Source organism: Alexandromys fortis, unplaced genomic scaffold (genome assembly GCF_014885135.2).
Source record: "Alexandromys fortis isolate MF-2015 unplaced genomic scaffold, M_Fortis_MF-2015_v1.1 scaffold_6, whole genome shotgun sequence".
Lineage (NCBI taxonomy): Eukaryota > Metazoa > Chordata > Mammalia > Rodentia > Cricetidae > Alexandromys > Alexandromys fortis.
In genome coordinates, this window is record NW_026067902.1 from 16,183,607 (window position 1) to 16,203,747 (window position 20,141).

General features: G+C 43.9%; 1 protein-coding gene across 1 annotated transcript in view; it reads right to left on the bottom strand.

Annotated features, from left to right (window-relative positions):
• Positions 1-20,141, bottom strand: part of Sqor (sulfide quinone oxidoreductase) — a 37,744-nt gene that overhangs the window by 6,541 nt on the left and 11,062 nt on the right. The window contains exons 2-6 of the mRNA XM_050134121.1: positions 14,698-14,948; positions 12,336-12,506; positions 7,908-7,961; positions 4,849-5,043; positions 3,617-3,826 (exon numbers count right to left, since the gene is read on the bottom strand). Of these exons, the coding sequence (XP_049990078.1) occupies positions 3,617-3,826; positions 4,849-5,043; positions 7,908-7,961; positions 12,336-12,506; positions 14,698-14,931 (864 nt within the window). The 5' untranslated portion in view covers positions 14,932-14,948. The remainder of the gene's footprint in view (positions 1-3,616; positions 3,827-4,848; positions 5,044-7,907; positions 7,962-12,335; positions 12,507-14,697; positions 14,949-20,141) is intronic.

The window sequence follows — 20,141 nt, forward strand, 5'->3', positions numbered from 1 at the left end:
CTGTAAATATCATATTAAGAACTGTGTGAGGATCATTCCAAAATAGGCCTCAACTCTCAACATAAAGAAAAGTGTCAGTCACCAGCATAAGAGGACAAACTGAGTTATAAAATTCTCTGACAACTTGGAGAAGAGGGATCTTGTCTACCTTTAGGTTTATTAAGTAGTGGCGAATACAGGGATACGTTTTCTTTTCCCAGGCATATAAATGAAGGCTGCCCTTGACGAGTTTTTGCTGAAGCTTTCATTCATTCGTCAACTTTGTATTTATGGAATATTCTTCCACTTTTTGTAGGTCATGTCTTATTTCTTTTATTTTACAATTACATGTCACAACTTCAATGTATGGTCAGGTCTTCTTCAGGACACATTTACTCCAATATTCATGTCTCATCAGGGTAAAAATGTCAACACATTAAGATCATTTCAACCTTGTGACAGTCAGCAGGCCCTAGTATCCAGTGCCCTCCACTGGACTCAACAATCACTGAGAAGCCAGACATCAAAAAGCTGATTTATATTTATTCAAACCATCTGTTAGATGACTACGTAAGCTCAGTAACGTGTTGCAAATGGTTGGTACTCTTTACATTTATACCCTTGTGGGACCTTTGGAGGGCATGAGTCCCTGACACCAGGTCTGTTTGTCAGTGAACATGGAGAGATGTGGACCACTTAGCACACTGTTTATAAAGTGTCCAAGACCACTAGGCTTTAGGTCACACTATTTCTTACATGCTGTTCTCAACCTTAGTTGAACATGAGAATCAGGGAGCAATGTTTGAAACCCAGTCTTCAGCCATCCTCAATCCACTCTCCAGGCCGATTAATCAAAATCTGTGTCATGGGGACCCAGGAATCAGCACATCTGAAACACTTGCTAGATGATTCCGGCACTGAGAGCAGTTACTTGAAAACCTCCAGTGACCTGTTTGATATTCCTAAGGCTAAGAGCATAACTGAAATAACTGAGCTGAACTCTTATCACTCAGAGGTGACACAAATATCTCCCTACTTTACGAACTTGGTAAAAAAGAAACATCTGCTCATTCATCCAGGTCTCTACCTGCAGCCTTAACACCCAGACCACAGCTGGAAACCACATAAACGCACATGCGTGTACACACACACAAAATTAAGTTCCTTTGCTCAACTCACACTTTTCGCACAGACGTTTGCTCTGGACAGACACTCATGGCTCATTTGCTTCCACTTGCATAAAAGTCACAGTTGTGGCTCACTTGCTTTCCAGAAGGAAAAAAAAAATCGGGAGCAGCAAGTTTAAAAAGTCTGAAGGTGGGAGGACCTTCTACCACTCACAACTTCCTGACAGCCTGGAAAACTGGAAAGCAAAACCAACGACAATAACCACATAGAAGAGTGGAGATCCTGGTGTAAAACGACAGTTAGCAGCCATACGGCCACCAGTGGGCTCTGGGCACAGGGGCTGCATGGGAGCTGTTCAGTGAGGGACCCTGATCTGGAGGAGACCGAACCAGAGGAGCAGGGATGAAGTATCACAGCAGACAGCACGGAAGTGCTGAGAAAAGAAAGAAATGGGTCACCGGGACACAGAAGCCAGTTCGAAGAGGCTTCGGACCAAATCTGGGACACTTTGACCACGGAAATAATTATAAAAGCATTAATGAGTACTAAAGCATTGGAGAAAATGAGCATCTGTGAATTCATGCCAGTAATTAATTGAAAACTTGCTGATAAAATGCCAAGCACTTACAAGTAAATGTGGATCAAATTCTGGGGTCTAAAAACCCATATTGTAGTCACCAGAGTGGAAGTGCGGTAGATGAGGATCATCAGTGGTTACTACGTCGGGTGAAACTTCAGAGAGCGGAGTGTACGCGTGTCCTGAAAATGTGTCTCTAAAGGCTTTCTTGTTAGCAAAGGAGAAAAAGAACAACAATTCAGGAGAAACTAGACAGTATCTGAACAGGAGACCAGAGCACACCTCCAATGAGGAGCCCGTATGCTTGCGAATGCAATTCCCTGGACCTCACGGTTACCTGTGCAATGCTCACAAAGCAAAACTTATGGTGGACATGAGAAAGGCTTCTGAGAAAGTTTAGAGGTTATATTGTTCTACAACACAGGAAATAAAGGAAAGCTGTGGAAATGCCCCAGATTAAAGGCGACTAAAGAGACATCAAACTAACTGGACTGGAGATGGATGAACGCTGTAGAAGCCATTGGGTCAATCAACAAAACTGGATACAGGGAGTAGATAAAACATCACAGATGTGCCAAATTGATTAAGCTGATTAATTTCTGTGATCACAGTTTTCAAAAAGTACCCTTATCTCAGGAAGTTTATCAGAAAAAAATCTATAAATAAGGAGAACAATGCTTGATGAACACAACCTATAGTTAGGAAAATTAACAGAAACAGAGATTGAGGGGAAACTAAATAATCGAGCTAAAGCAACTGCTGCAAGATCCTGCATGTGACTCTAGCTAAAGCAACTGCTGCAAGATCCTGCGTGTGACTCTAGCTAAAGCCGAACACAATTTCATTTCTGTCGTTTTTGTTTTTACGTCTCTCCTCCGAGGTTTGAGGATATTTCCAAATAAAGGGTTTTTAAAGTGTGCCCCTGAGCCATCAGTAACATTTTTTAATGATAGTTAATGTATTCTGTTTAAGAAAGAAAAGTGGGTGCCATGTATTTTTAAAAGAGATTAAGCTAAAAAAAAAAAAGACTCAAATTTAGCTTTTTGATGTTTAGAAGACTAATCGCTGGTTCATCCAAAATTCTTTTTGATGGATTCCTTCACCATTAAGTACAGAGAACAGTGTGAGTGTGTCACGCTTTCTCACTGCTGGTGGCTCCCGCCAGGATGCTGTGACCAAACATTCTCCAGTCTTGTCCTAATCTTCATAATTCCTCTACAGAAGTAGTATTCCCACTCTGTGGGAGAGGAAACAGATGCCCAAGGCCAAGAGCACACAACACAGGCTAGAGTCGTCCAAAGGAGGCTGGTGGCTCTGCCAAGTCCCTTGAGAAAGAATTTAAGGGCCGAGTGTTTGCACAGATGAAAGATGTGTAAAGACACCTTTTTCCACAGATGAAAAACACCTCTGTCATTCTTGAAAGACCCACAGCTTCCTTCCCATTCATAAACAAGGCTGTTTCTCACACACCAACGGTTGAGACCATCACAGGGCCTTGCATTTGAGGAAGCCCTCCCAAACTGCAATAAAAACTCAAGTGACATAGTTCGAGTGTCAGAAAAGGTAGCCGGGTGGTGGTGGTAGCACTCGGGAGGCAGAGGCCGGCAGATCTCTGAATTTGAGGCCAGCCTGGTCTACAGAGTGCATTTTAGCGCATGTTCCAAAGCTGTCTCAGGAAACAAAACCAAATAAATAAATAAGACAAAAAAAAAAAAAAAAAACCACTTGGCCCTGCAGATAAGCCCTCCCCACTCCCTACTGACACAGTCTCTCCCCTCTTGCCTTTTTAGTTTCCTTCTCGCCCTAGCTCACCAGCCTTCCCCAGCAAGCTGTGAAGGCAGTCAGAAAGGAGGTGCCACTGTGTCCCCTGCAGCAGCTGCTCAGAGCAGCAGATACAGCCCAGGCAGTTAGCTTAACCGGCCTGCCCCTCACCTGAATTACTTGTGTCTCCCCAGGCTTGTCCAGGTTCTCAAAAACAGCCTCCTGTTTATCAGCTCGGACTTCAATAAGGTTGTGTTTATAATTTACGGTGAGGTCCCTCTCCTGGATGATCTCCTGCAAGGCAGCTGCATACTTCTTCACCCCAAAGATTGCTCCAAGAGCAGTGTTGAAGATGATATTAGCCTTGGGTCGCTTTCCAGTCTAAGAAAAACGGAAGAGAAAAGCCAGACGATTAGGCCAGCCGCCATTTTGTTTTTCATTTCTTCTTTTCATCCAGATCAGAATTCAAGCCCTCAGTAGAGATCTTGCCAGCTTTTGACCAGAAGAAGTTAAGTTGGTTGAACTTCAAAGCAACCCAATGAACTTCCTCAGCATTGTGAGCCATCGCTGAAGCTGTCTCTAAACTCCCCACTTACGAGATTTACTGTGGTTTACAGAGCCACTGCCAGGCTCCAAAAACAGAGATCCTCGAGTCACCCCTTCCCTTTGTCCCTGTCTGCCCTTTTACAAGAAGCACAAGTCACTTCGGGTCCTACCATGGCTCCAGTCAAACCATGCCTCAGTGAGCCCGTGTCTCAGTAAAGGTCACAGATAGCAGAAAGACCACACTACGGGATGCCAGCATACTCCACAGCTCTCACACAGAAGGTGTTTTGGCAAACCTCCCTGACCCTCATTACAAAAAAACAAAAAACAAAACCTCTTTTCAAAAGCTCAGAAATTCCATGAGAATGTTTTTTGAGCTTTAAAATTGGCATTTTGCCTATTTGCAAATACATGCATCAAAAGTCAGAAAATACTCATAACCTTGAGACTGAGTGAAAGCAATTGAGAGTCTCTGTGTGTGTGTGTGTGTGTGTGTGTAATTTTATAATCAGTTGCCTAACAACAGATACTAAAGTATTTAGACAATCTCTAACATAGCTGGCCAGTGAACTTTTAGACTCAGTCTCAAAGCATGTCACATGGAATACTCTGTATGTACAGTATGATTGTCGCCATATTTTTTAAGTCTATAGAGAAACCTTGTCTAATTGAAGAGAAGAGTTTTATGAACAAATGTGCATGATGTGTGGTCTCTTCCACACAGCTATGTCACTGTGCACACGTGGAACAAAACTTCTAGAAATACAAAGGTCAGACGACAGGGGTAACAGTGGACTTGTGGCAGGGGCTGGGTGGTGGCACCTGCCCTTTGTCTCCGTCCTGGAGAGGAGACACACCTTCCTGAAGTAGGCTTCTGACAGGTACATGATCTTCTGAGGGGCGCCCGCACACTTCACTGGAGTGTTGGGGAAGGTGAAAACCGCATTGCCCTCCTTGAAGTCCTGCAGGGCCTTCCACGTCTTCTCCACCGTCTTGACCGAATAATTGGACCCTATCTTGGGATAAGCAAAACCTTCAGGGAGTCCTTTAATCTGCAGCCAAACACACAGAAATTCGTCTTTTAAAAAGATAGGTTAAAAAGTGTAAGATAGATAAATAGATGAAATTTTACTCCACCATGAAGACAAATTAAATCATGACATTTATAGAAAATGCATATAACTATATTGAGCAAAATACACCAAACTCAGAAAAGCAAATACCATATTTTTTCATATGCATGTTCTAGATTTTCATTTACATGTATGTGTGTATGGTGTGTGTGTGTGTGTGTCTGTGTGTGTCTGTGTGTTTGTGTGACTAGCATGTGTGGGCTGTGTGTGTGGTATATAGCGTGTGTGTGTATTTGGTCTGTGTGTGTGGTCTGTGTGTGTGATCTGTGTGTGAGAGATGTGTGCATTGTGTGGTATGTGTGTATGTGTGTGTTGTATATGTGTGTAGTGTGTGGTGTGTGGCATATGGTGTGTGTGTATGTGCAGTGTATGTGTGTAGTGTGTGTGTGTGGTGTGCTGTGTGTGTGTGTACATGAAGGAATTAGAAAAGGAACCATAAGAGGAAAGGAAGAAGCCATAAGAGAGGGGAGGGAAAGAAAGTGATGGATACATGGGCCATGAAAACTAAGGAAGGAATATTTAAGGGAGAAAGGAGCCTACTAACTAATGTGGGACAGGATGTGCAAAGACACATGAAGATGTCTTAATGAAACCCATTATCATGCATGCTAATTAACAAAAGTAAGAAATAAGTATACGAGCAAAAAATAAAGAAGCTTACTTTAAAGCACTTTTTGGTATACGTATAAACTTACCATTTATCAGAGATTAAAGCAAATTTACATACTAAAAACAGAAAAATTTGTCACAGTGCTTTGGAGCCCTTGTTCTTTGCCTACAACCCTCAGACATTCCAGTGGCATCAGCCCCCTGTACTCACACAAGGAACAGACGGGTAAATGAGAGGCTCAGACCACAGCCATGGCCCCTAAAGTCACCTGTCAGGCTGCAGAATGGGCTCGGCCTTGGTGAACCCAACTCCACCTCCCTGGGCATGAGGCTGCAGCTGAGATACAGCTCTTCCCACCTGTAGAGTGAGGACAGGACACCAGCCACAACTGCCTTTAGGAGAACCACATGGCTTCCTGAGAAGATAGGCAGGACCAAGAATCATTCATCCTGATGTCAATAAGACTGAAACTGCCTCCCGGGTTGTGCAGCTAAGACTCTTGGCGAAGCAGTAAAGCAAGGCGTTAAACACATGGCCTTTGGAATACTAAAGATCTGGGTTCTGTTCCCTTTCCCACTAGGTAGTGTTGTAACTCTGAATAAGTTACCTTGTACTTAAAAGTCACCGTTAAGAGAAAGGGTGCCATAACTTGGCAACCAGATTCCCTCCAGGAAGTTCTGTGTGATGAGGTGTATCTTACGCTCCCTCATCAATCAGACTTGCTTTCAGGAAAGGCTGAGGCAGAGAGATGGGAGCAGAAAGAAACACACGAGCATCAGGGAAGAGAAGAAATGGAATTACCCTTCAGTAGTACAAAGGTAGGCTGTGTGCTAGGAAGCTGATGACGAGCCTGTCTGTCACATGATGGACCAACGAATTAGCAGGACACCATGCTGAAGTGTGTGCTGGCATGAGAAAGAGCAGAGACAGATGGTCCATGTCGGGCATGAGAGCCCCATACATCCAACAGATGGAGTGGAGAACCAGCCTGCCAGAGACCATCACATTCCTGCCTAGTGCTCCACGGGGATCTCATATCTGCAAATGGTTGCCTTCTTTTTCGCTTTACATTCACTTGAGACGTCTTCTAGAATTTTCTGTCAAAGATTGCCTGGTAGTATGCCTGTCACAGTTAAGTTCCATTCATTCCCTTAGCCTCAGTTTCCCCATCTATGAAAAGGAGGAAGCTGTAAAGGCTCACTCTCAGTCCCCAGCATCTCTCTTGATGAGGAGTAGGAACGCCATGGCAATGGCCGCCTTTAAATACTGCTGCTTCTTAGCTTGCTACAAGAGGGCTTTACGAACGCCCACTCCTGCCCTCTTCCACCCTCCTCACAAGGCAAGGAGGCCACTCGAGAACTTCCATATCTCAAGGCAGCTCCACTTTCGTTCCCCAGGCATGTCATGGTTCTTCCCACCTGAACACACCCCAAAGACCCTTCCTGGGCCACCTCTACCTAGGTGGGAGCACATGTCTGCAGCCCGTGTCACCACCAGGCTTTATGTACCGTGACTGTTTGTCTCACTGCCTCAAAAACCCCCAACAAGTTCCTGGGAATCATAACAATGAATGGATTGTTCTAATGTGTTTTAGGAATATCTACTCAAATCTCACAATGTCAGTGAACATGTAGTGCCCCTGCTTGCTGAAAACACATCTAAAAAGCTTCTAGGTAACATGTATATTGTGCTGGTCACTTCATACACCCAACGCTCAAGTCTCTATACAATAACCCCTAAATATGCTTCCAGAGTCTGATGAACTAACTGCTGGGTTCTGCTATTGCCGTCTGCTTAAGAATTCAAACTCGATCTGATTTGCAAAGGAAAGCCATAAAGCCAGCCTAGCCCTGTGTAATAAGGCAGCTTCCTGGGAGTGCAGCAAAAGCTTCTTTCTTCAAGGAACACAATTAGGGCACAGACATACTGAACTGTGATTAAACTTTAAAGCTAAAGTACATCGCTATCACTGACAAAATCTTAGAGACGACTTTTTGGCATCATGAAAAGGTCTCTAGGAAACAAGTTAGGCTTGGTGTGCAGGGGTTAGTGTCTTGGAACCGTTTCCCTATCATTCCCCTATTAAAAATGAATACAAGGAAAGAATACAGTGTTTTAGTTTTGTCTTAGCATAAATCAGAAGATGTAACACAGCAACAATTGAAGAAGGTACCTTCTCATAGTCCAGCTGGATTCCAAGAGCGATGATAAGATACTTGTAGGAGATCTACAACACACATCAAAAAATATATCGTTTTAGACCAATGCTCAGAAATCAGTACCATGCCTCCATTTGTCAGTGTGAGTGTCTCCAGGTGGACAGAGGTGGGCAGGTGGGGAGTATACACTGCAGTTAGCCATCCTTCTTCCTTTTCTGTAGCCTCATATCTCACTGCCCCAAAGCCTCTGAAAGCTTGGGGCACCCATAAGTTTATGCACCAGAGAATGACAAAGAAGTCATAATCCTTGTGCAAAGCTTGTGCTTTCTCATATTGTAAAGGGCAAGAACAGCTCTATAATCTCAAAAGACAGCCAATTCTTTTTAGATCAATGGACAATTTATTAATCTGATCTTTACTATGAACTGAACCAATATCATAATTGGGAAACTTCCTTCGAAGGTTACTGAAAAGGATGTTGCATAATTTTTCTATGTTTAATGATTCAAATAAGTATTGTGATTGTACATGCTGAAGACAAAGATATCCCCAATATGGTAATGGACATATATGTTTAGGATCATGGGGAAGACACATTGGGATGAGAAACTGTAGAAGGGATGCAAAGTATAAGAACATCAATCAAAAATATTTAAACCAGAAAACACTTAAATAAGAACCAGGAGCCCAGCAAGGAGACATGGGTGGGAATCCCCATGATCTCAGATTAAATGAAGATGCTGCCAGCAGCAAGCTGAGCAAACCCCAGCCGAAGAGAATGGACGCCAAGACTTGAGAGTGTTCCACTCTATCTGGGGAGTCTAGCGGTTGTCAAAGAGGACACTTTGTCACAAAGGAGACTTGGTTCCAGAGTACCCAAGCTTCACTGTGCCTCTCACCCTTGCCACAGGTGCCAAAGCTTCCTTAGCCCAGAGCCCATGAAGCTTTATGGCAGTGGGTATGTTATACAGAAGCCACGCCCTCCTCTACTTCACAGCTCACTCCTAGAGGATAAAGCCTGTAGTCCTAGGACCTAGTGAGGAATCAACAATGCTTATTGGATGAATAAATATATGGAGGAACAGTTTTAGTATCATTTTTTTAATTAAATTTATCAAAGTTAACAGACAATAAAAAAAATCCATATCTGTGTGCTCTGGGCACACAGAAAGTCAACATCTTGACACTCTTGGTTCCATAGGGAAGCCGACTATTGAAGGGCACAGGAAATGACAAGAGGTCTGTGGTATGGGATGATGCCCTACTTGGAATGTCATTTGCGTTATTAATGTTATCATGAGTAAAGTGCCCAGGAGAAAGGAGAGGAGCTCTGCAGAATGGCCTAGAACCAGCAGGACTGTTCTCTTCTGCAGCTAGGTGCGGTGTGTGCCTTTTCCAGTGACACTTAGCCCAGTGCCGCTGCAAGTTGAGTCCAAGGTCAATTCACAACTCTCCATCCTTCCTTCCTACATGACCCACCCTGCCCTGAAAGAGAGAAACGCTGGTCTTAATTTTACCTAACAAAAAATCATATATACAAGCACATATAAGTAAATATTTGTGCACATATGTGCATGGCTTGTTTACTTAGAAGTCTTTGCTCATGGGTCAAGTTGCTTCTCCATGATACCACACATGTCTCCTTGGTACAACCAAGCCGGCCTCATTGAGTAGACCCGTTGGTAGTCCTGGAATTCCTCAGTATCTCTATAGGGAGGTTCATTATCTTGAAGATTATCAGTGTCTTACATCTCTTGAGAACAAGTGTCGTAGTAAGTGTTGTGGCCATACACCATTTGTGACTTCTAAGGCTCAGAAACTTGGGGAAATTGTAGGGTCTTGTTTCGAGGCTATTGAAGAAGTTGGTGAATCTGGTAAGGTGTTCTTCTAGGACTTTATTGAGCAGAGTACAGCATACGCTGATAGCATCAGAGACCATACAGAAGGTCTCCGGGGATATATCTTGTTGGCTTCAGTTTATCCTCCCACTATGTCTGATTCTTGGATTTATGATTCTTGTCACCACCCAGTTAGCAATTTTCACCACAGATGGCCTCATTTAAGTTCAAGTTTTAATTCCGTACATGTCCTCAGAAAGCTTTCTTTAGATTGCATAAATTAATCAGAGTTCTTTAGCAAACTTAATTCAATTTACCAAATTGGTCTATTCTTAGTTTACCTTCTCCTGCCATAGACACTAGATGGAAGTGGACGTGCAGTCACTGCTATGACCTAGACTGTGTCTCTGACACTCCTGCCTCTGCAGTCTGCTTTCTAGACCACAAGCCTTAATTCTTCTCTGAACTTCAGTGTTTTCCTTCTTACCCTTCCTTCTTCAGCCATACTGGCTTCTGTATCCTCCAATGTCTCTGCTTCCTTCTTTCCCCAAGGCATTTGCCTGTAGTGCCCACCTCTCACCCTGACTGATGCCTACTGGCCCTTAAATTAGAAAGGCTCACTTTAGGCATGCCTCCCTTGACCTAACAAACCTGATTGGTTCCCTCTTGCCACACTGTGGCTGAGTAATTTCTTGTATGGTTATCTGAAACCCTTATCGTTCCCAGAAGACAGAGTTCCTGGAGGAGATAAAGTCCCCGTCCTGCTCATCCTTGGATGTTCAGGCTCCAGGATGACATCTAGGGCAGAGACGGTATGCTGTCAATACTTGTAAGGAAGCCGTGTCTCGGTTTCTCCATTTGTGAAATGAGAACAGTGCCTACCTCGCTGAGCTGCTCTGAGCACTCAATGAGCAGGAAACTGTAAAGTACTTAGAGCGGTTCTTTGCCAGGTGCATGCTCAAGAAGTGTTGCTGCTGTTTTAAAAAGGGAAAGGAAACATGGACAGCATGTTCGCCACGAGCCAGGACGGCTTAGTCACTGGCTGAAGGCAGGTTTGTCATCTTTGAACCCATGTTGGCACACTTCTGTTTCTACATTACTGTGTGACATTTATTTGGTAGGTGGGCCTGGAGTCTTGCAAGGGTTTAGCTGCTGATTTACTAGGTTCTTAGTGTCAGGATCCCTCACCCTGTCCACACCCCAATCCCATGTATGAAATGAGGATACTTGTCCATATTAGGCCTTCTGGCAAGGTCTATGCTGTTCTCTGCCATTGCTCAAAAGTCATGTTTACAAGCTTTACAGCTCCTTGGGGTTTGGGTCAGCTCACTTGGAAACTCATTCTAAAGGCCAAGGCTTGCTTTTTGTTTTCTTTCTAGTTAGGCTTTATTCTTTCTTAATGACCTCCCTCCCATAAGCTTGTCTGTGGACAGTCCTTACAAATAATCAATACTACACTTTGATAAAACCACCAAGGTATGCGTAGAACAATATATCTTTCCATTACAGCGTTCCTGTGTTTTCCCTTCAGGGCATCATCTGAGACCTGAGGCTTCCTGTCACTTCTCATGTCTTTCAGGGGCTGAATTTCCTACAGAACCAGAATGGCAAGGTGTTGATTCTCTGAATGGCACAGAATACAGATCAGGATGGATATTATTATCTGTCTACTTGGATAAGAGTCTATTTTTCTCAAGCAACTGAAAGTGTTTGCTTATATGTCTACTCATCCAGCAAGCATTGGTGAATTCCTTACTAGTTCTAGGGCTACAAGGAGAAGATGCAACCTTTATCCTCTAGAGGTATTCTGTTAAATGGGGGAGGGCATGTCTTCTGTATAACATGCCCACTGCCATAAAGCATCATGGGTTCTGTGCTAAGGAAACTCTGACAGGGACCTGTGGCAAGAGTAAGTTTCCTGGAGAAGTGACTGGCAGCTGTTGTTCTGGGCTCAGAAGCAGATAGAGAACAGCAAACTGCAGCTGGATACTGGGTAGTGGACCTGTGGTCTCACCATTGTACTTCCAACTGCTCCATCAAATATGAAGGAAACGGTTATTGAAAAACCTGTAGCTCTAGTATAGGAAGTAATGTCTAAATAGTGTTAAGCACTTCTGAACCTCATCTCTGGCAGCATCACTTCCCCCTGAGGGCTGAGATAAACCTTAGTCACAGGACTCCCCTAAGTGTGCCCCTACCATGCTGGTATGGGTATTTTGCAATACTCAACTCCTGTGGAAAACCGGATGTCAGTCAGAAACACTAGCTTACTTCAAAGGAAAGGGGGAAATGCACCTGCTATTTTAATATGTAGAAATAGCATTTGTTCAACAAAACTTCAGTCACAAGACTCTATACTAACCAATGAGGCCCGCCATATCACATAGTAGGTGTTCAACAAATACTTTTTTAGTTTATTAATTCAAAGCCACTCAGTCTTTCTGCCTATCTTCCAGTTACTGCACACTGTCATTTTCTGCAGCTTTAACACAGTTATAAATACACACATGGGTACCTATGCCATCTTCTACCATGAGGTGTTGCAGCTTGAGAATGATCATGCCCCCCTTGGTGACAAGAAAGCCCAACAGCCGTGACGGTTACCTCCTTGCCATTGTCTGTGCGGATACAGTTCTTGTCTGGGTTCAGCTCGGCCACTCTGTCTTGAATCCACTCCACACCAGATGGAATCACACTTGCTGTGGAACGGCCGGACAAGGACAACTGTTTGGCACCAGCACCCACTAATGTCCATATTGGCTGATAGAAATGTCTCTGAGAAAAAAAGCGTTGGGGAGATTTGTTTCCATTTGAGCCTCACCTAAAGAGTCTTAGCTTAAATTATCTCAACTAGACTCCCAATTAGTCGCTCCTGACCCTTAGAGCATCACACAGAGAAGCCCATAGAGGGCTAATTCCTACTGTTGCGTTTTCTCATATATTAACTCTGAAAGATCACCAATCAAGAGTACTTCCAAGACCAATAAAAAAAATGATAAATTGTCTTTAATGACCACTGGGTTAGTCACAATTTCTCACTGCTAAAAATTGACTTGGTGTTTATTATGTATGTGTTACATATATAAAATATACATAGATCATATTTATCTATCTATGTGCATAACTTATGTGTACAGACGGAAAGAAAAATTAGGTCCAGAAGTAATGCATGATTCCTTCAAAGAATGTGGAGATTATAACAAGTCTAGAAAGCTCACTGGCATTTCTAGGGGGTCATCAAAACCTCGCTAACTTCAAACTATGTTCCCACAAAGGACTATAGATGCTTCTGGTCCATTTGTCTTTTCCTTTCTCTAGGGTTCTACACACAAATCCAATAGGTACCATACTCTTATCCAAAAAGCAAACCATAAATAAGTTCTCATGGTCTTCTGAAGTACTCTTGCTTCAGGTAGCCTGTTCTTCAACATCAATAATCATGAGAGTCCTAGTCTCGGGGAAAAGGGCAGGTTAATTTAATGAGTTCATTCATTTGGGTGGATCAAGAAACCAAAAATTCTCCATGTTGTGACAATGCTTTCGGCATTTTGGCCAGTCTGGCTGGCCAGAGCAGCCTGGAACTCGGAGGGTGGTAAAGGAGACAGAGGACTAGTTTGAAATCTCCCTAAGGTCAATAGTGGTTGTGATCCCGAAAGAGGAGGGCAGAGCTCTCCAGCTGGGAGAGCTCATCAATTCCGAGTCCATCTTGAGCAGAAAGTGGAAGAAAAACAGCGGCTCAAGGGTTTCCCCAGTCTACAAACATCAGCGCCAGCAATCAGGCCCAGCAGGCATCCGGAGCCTGAGCATGGCAGGCTCTGTCAAGAAAGGTCCCACGAGTGCTTTCTCACAGGGCAGGGCAGAGACGACTGCCCAAACCTACAGCCAGTCCACCCCCAAGGCACCTGATCCTGTCTCATCTTCGAAGCTAAGCAGGGTCAGCCCAGTGAGAATTTTAGTGGGAGAAATGACCACTCGGTTCCCAGAAGAGCTATACACATTGTAAAGAAAGGCACCCGTGGGAGACCCACTGTGGGTCAGCCACAATACAGTAAGCACCAGAAAAGACAGCCACCTCATACAGCTCTCAGACCACTGACATTTGAGGTGGCCTTCCTGGATTGAAATGACTGCAGCATGTCTAGGGGAGTCTCATTCCCTGACAAAACAGGAAAACGTCTTTCTTGTCCTACCCACCTATCTCAAAACAGGCACTGGGCCCACCTGGCTTTCTTCTACCACAGATACAGATCCCAGCTGGCCCACACCTAGCTTCTCCTTGGGGAAACATCAGGCAAACCACCAACAGTCTTGACTACTTTTTCTGAAGCTTCTGTAATCTTAAACTGTTTCCAGGGAACAGGGCTTGACTTGCTCTCCACTATCCTCTGGGGACAGGGTATACTTTTCTTAACCTTGGCCTACCCCAAGGTGAAAATTCCCACAGCACAGAACACCCAGAGGCTACCAAGACAAATACCAAGAATGCAAGTGTTGATGCAAACCTGGGTTGACACTGATTGCTCCTAATGGTTAGAATCTAGGAGGGGAGGCAGAGCGAAACCTTTGCTTTCTCATATCCAACCTTCAGAGCGAGTGTGACCCTGTCAATAGTTTGGGACTAGTATCCTCAAAAAACATGATAGCACACATGTTTGCTGTTTGAATCACGCATGCTGTAGTGGCAGCCCTAATGGGCTGAAACTGAAGGGACCCAGAAGGCTTAGCCATCTTGTCTCATTCTCAGGTACCCTCTACTTCCTCCCAGTGCTTTTTCATTATTATTTTAAAAGAATTTTTTCATACAATATATTGTGAACATATTCTTTCCCCTCCCCAAACTCCTCCTAGATTCCCATCACCTCCTTTATTTTTATGCCCAGGAAAAACATTAACCATAAAATGTAAAAACCATGCACTCACACAGACTAACACATTCACGCTGTCACACATGCCAAGGGACGCTTACCTCGCTAGGTTCAACAATGGCCACATTCTCTGCTCCCACCTTCCTCTTCATACGAGTGGCCATGGTGATTCCCCCGCTGCCCCCGCCCAGCACCAGCACCTCATAGTGGTTCTTGGCCGTGCAGCAGGCTCCTGTGTGCAGCTGGAGGGGTGCAGCCTGCTGAGTGCCCAGCCTGAGGAAACAGGCAAAGAGCCGGGCACGTGGACTGGATACAACAGCAACTAGTGGGGCCATCACCAGGTTATGTCAGGCTAAAAGGAAGCAGAGGAGACTATGAGCACCAAGGAAAGATCACTCTACGGCCTGAGGAAGGGGAGGCTGGCATCAGATCAGTTCTGGTACCTCCTGTCTTTTCTGAAGTCTGTCTTCCTTCTGGGAAGCCGGCTTCTTGCAAACTAGGGTTGATGGCTACCTATTGGCTAAGCATTCCCTTCCCTTTCTGCCGATTGGGCCATCTAGGACTGTTTGAGAGATGGACCCCTGCCCTTTCATATTTTATATGTGCACATATGTGTGCCCATGCGGAGGTAGAGAACAATTTGTGGGGGTCAATTCTCTCCTTCTGCCACATGGGTCCTGGGGATTGACTCCGTCCTCAGTCTTAGTAGCAAACACCTTTACCTGTTGAGCCATCTTGTCAGTCTTTTATGGGTGGATACAAGCTGTTATATGGGTGATGGGAAATGAAATCTCTCCTCTACAAAAGCAGGAAGTGTGCTTAAGAGCTGAGCCATCTCTCCAGTCCGGCTCCCCCTTTAGAATCTCACTAATCATCTGTTTCTGCCTCCTTGTCCATCTAGGGCACCACATGTTTCTCTCCAGCTCTCTTTCATTCTCTCAGCACACTCAAACGTTTCATTGGCTTTTAAGCCGACAAAAGTGGTCTGCAACTAGAGACCTGTCATAGTCCTTGCCACAAGGGTACATGTGACCTTCCTGAAGAGCAACAGTCAAATAAGAGTCTGACTTTCTGCCACTCAGAGTACATTCTGATCATGGAAATTAGGGCTTCAGTCCCCAGGCTCTGCTTACCCAGGGAAATGCAGGCTTTGGTCCCCAGGCTCTGTTTACCCAGGGAAACAAAGTCAAATCAAACCCATTAGCTGTACAAGCAAAGCCCTTCAATACCTGGAGCAATTTCAAGCAGATGATTAATACAAGCCATAAAAGGAGCCCTATCTGGTATCATAAAGAGCATAAAGCTGTAATTTATGTAAAGAATCTGAGCCTGCTGCTGAATGGTCTTTTGTGGTATCAACTTCACAAACAACTCCTCCTTAAGATTCTCTCAGAGACGCTCCTCCATTAGGAAAGTGAGCATCCACCCTGGGCAATCAGTTCCTCAGCAGAGAGAACAGTGAGTCTTCTAGAGAGCTGGCCTTATGCTCTCCATGCAAAGCACTGGCCTCGCATGGAGGACATCAATGGCTTGTATGAGTTAAGGGTCTAGGCTTTGAGTTACCATGGTGCCCCAAATGTCCCTATTGGTTTCAGCCCTGTGTCCAAGGGGTCCAAGAAGCGTTTATTCAAACACAAACACTCCCTGAAGAGTAAAATTCCTAGCCACCAACATCTGAATGGAGATGACCTATTATAGCATATCCACAGAAACGAGGGAGGTTGAATGGGGCATAGAGGTTGGGGGGCTAGAGAACACTGAACCAAGAGATGGAAAGAAAGGAAAACCCTGGAGAAAGAAGGATGGGGTGGAAGCAGATGCTAGTTTTCATCAGTGTTAACTCAGTTGCAGAGCTTTAGTGAAGCCAAATATTCCTCAAACTTCCAAACCCAAGACCCACAGAAAGAGGAGCTGGCCTACACGCCATTGCCTCTGGGGTAAAGCAATGCAACTACTCTAGAAAACAACACCTGTCATCCCTCCACCCTGCCTTCTGTTTCTTGGGATCAAGCATAAGGAAGTAGCTTCTAATATGGAAGAAGAAAAAAGTCTTACAAAGATATCTCTAGCGTACTTTTCATAACATAGCCAGCCCTCTTCGAACAGTCTGCGGATGGCTGCTGATGACACCCTGGGACAAACAACAGCAGACTCCACTCTGGCCAGGGCCAGTCCTGGCCCTCAACTGTTTCTACCAAATTAATTTCTGATCACTTCGGTTTTATATGGAGACAGAGAGTGTTCTAAATGACAACTATGGAGGAAAGGTTGGGTTTACATAATTACAACAATGAGTCATGAGATCTTTTAAAATATTAATGTGTACAAATAATATATCAAGTGCTTAAGGTTGGAAAACAAATAAACAAACTATATCATATCATATTAAATATAAATGTTACCCCAACAAAGTAAGAGAAAATATATCTTAAAAGGAAAAAATAGCCAAAACGTTATATTGAATAAGTTCTTTCTCTGGGTTTTAGAATACTGGATGATTATGATTTTTTTCTGGTTATAAATGTTCTACTAAATACATATTTGACAATAAAATATCCATTTCATGATAATAAACGACACTGGTGACATCTTTTCTGCCAGCATTGAACTTGCAAATCGACTACCATTATCGCCCTAACTTATAGGTGACCAAACTGAGGCAGACAGCATATCTGTGAATCTCTCCAGGTCACACAGCCCGAAGGTGGCAGGATGGTCTAGGGCCAGGACTTCTACTTTAAATCCCTCCGTTATTCTATATCTATGATCTTCAGGACTGATATAGATGATAGATAGATAGATAGATAGATAGATAGATAGATAGATAGATAATCAAACACTGCCCAACCGTGGCTGCTCAGGAGTATCCAACCTTTTGACATTGTGATGTGTGGTTGTCATCTACAAATGTGTTGGGCCACATTCACAGGTATCCTGGGACACATGTGGCCTCTGGGATGCATGTTGCACGTTCCTGTTAGATCTTTACTACCCCCCAAGTCCCAGGCGTTAAAGTTTGGTCTTCAACTTATTGGCACTATTGGCAAGTGGCGGTAGCCCAGGAAGTGAAACCTAGTTGGAGGAAATTGGGTAACACAAGGCATGGCCCCAAAGAGGACCTTGGAACCCTGATCTCTAAGTCCTCCACACAGACCCCGGTCTCTCTGCTTCCTAGCCACCATGAGGTGAACAGTCCTGCACAACACACTGGTGCTCTACCTCAGCAAGGGCCTAATGCAGTGAGGCCAAGTGGCAATGGACAGATCCCTAAAAACAAGTGCCAAAGGGAACCGTTCCTCCATTACAGGAACTCAGATTTTTGTCACAGGAATGGAAAACTGACAATCAGAAACAACAAAACAGTGCCTGCATGATAATGGGAGGAAAAGATTACTGTCCATGAATTCCCAGCGAGGGGAAATGTTTCCCATTGTTCTCACCCTGCAGCGAGCTCCGTGGGAAGAGTTTTGTTTCATTTCATTTGTTTCATTTTTTTTCAGGCAACCCAAAAGAAGGCAGAGCTAAGTGTCTGGTTCGCAGCCACTCCAGTTTGAATTATCTGACCTCAATTCTTTTGAAACTTGCACAAACATTTCCTTCATTCAGCCAAGAGAGCCATTTCTGCTTTAATTTCAGTGTTTACCCAGAGTCTGTTTCTGGCTCAGCACAGCTAGGGAAACGCCTTCCAAGCTCACTGTTTCAACTTCATTAATGACCAGCAGGGTGCCCCAGCTGTTAAAGCCATAGTCTCCTTTCAAACACGCAGTTCCAAAACCACACATCTACTAAGGACATGGCTCGTGCCCTAACATACTTGAAATCTTCGCATCCTTTTTATTCTATCCATGTAACATCAGATCAGGGAATCCAGAGCCATCACCCAGCACTGTGAATGAAGAAGAGAAAGCCTGAACCAGCAGAAATATTCATAAGCATAATATTTAAGATCTCACTTTAGAACTATAGTTCACTAATATGTGTGCGCATGCATGCCTGTATGTGTGTGTGTGTGTGTGTGTGAATGCATGCATGCATGTGTGACATTTAGCTCAAAGCTTCTGTAACCTTAATAATTTCTGCCTTTGTGCTATTGGGGTGATTGAGGCTAAAACTCCTAGACTTCAGCATGGGACTTGTTACCAGAAAAGTCAAACTTGATTACAATTACAGGGTTGAGACTTTGAGCCACAAGAAGGAAGAAGTAGCTGTGGGGCTGGCGAGTATGTTCTGGTAAAAATCCTGAGTAAGCTTCTAAGAACTTCCTCAGGGTTACAAACTCAGAGGCTCTGGGACAGAGCTGTATCCAGAGAAGGCACAGAAGTGCTGTGTTGCCAATACCTTCTAATTAGGAATTCTTGTGTTATATCCTTTATAATAAACTAGTAAATGCCAAGCGAATGATTCCTGAGTTTCATGAGAAGTTCTAGATAATTATCAAACCTTCAGGGTGATCACAGGAAGTTCTGAATTTGTGTCAACTGGACAAACATGTGAGTCACCTTGGTCATCATTTGTTGTGGGAATCCAAAATGAAGATGGTCCGTGTGGCTGAGCATGGAACTCTTACTGTTAATATAAATATTTAATTGAATTATTTAAATACTCTATTGGTATCAAAGAATGGAATGGTATTGATGAGCAAAAGGAGATATTCGGTGTTAGAAGCCGGGTCAGGAAACAGTAAGAAGCCAACAGGCATGTCTGACATTGACTTAAACCAAATCTAAAGCAAGAACATCTGACAAGTCATGGGAGTGACAGCCACACAGTTTCAACCAGAAGACAGAGAAGAGAAAGGAAGGCCAAACTCATCCCTGAAGTCAGCAGAGAGGAAATGGAAAGCCCTTGATAACAAAGTAAGAAGGGAGCATAAACCTAACACAACTTCCCAGTCTCCCCACAAAACAGTCTGGAACCTATGCACTTGTTAGTCTAATAAGTGTCTCAACTCTCAGGGTTTCAGAATGAAGCAGCCACTTTACCTCTGCATTCTTATTAAGTGAAACGCACACTTTAACAAATCAATAAACACGGCTAACTTTGCTTTCATTTGCAAGTGGCACATTCAATATCGTTTACAATTAAATGATACCATGCTTTTAAGCTAGATAAAAATTCCCCAGTTGGTCCTAAATCAATTGAGTGCCTCCTTCAAAAGATGGAAATAGACACATGGACACAGTAAAAAAAAAAAAAAAAACCCTGCTGGCTGAGGGGTCAGCAGCTTCCTGGATATCTCTACTTATATCACTTACTGGCAACCTTCTCACAGTAGGCCCTTCCTAAATCAGCAGGACCGACTGCCTGTGTCCAAAGGTCCTGAGTCTCATGTCACTTGACACGCCTCTCACTTGGCTGTGAGCAGCCAGAACACCTAGCTGAGTTCATACAGAGCTAGCATCTCAGCAAGAATTATCTACAGAATTCTTGATATAAGATCCATCAACTCTTCAAGCTTGGAGTCAACCCTTGGCTCTTTCAGCCTTTGAGGAAAAAAAAATACATGATTCATTGTTTGGCTTGGGATAATTTCTCAAGCCTTCCC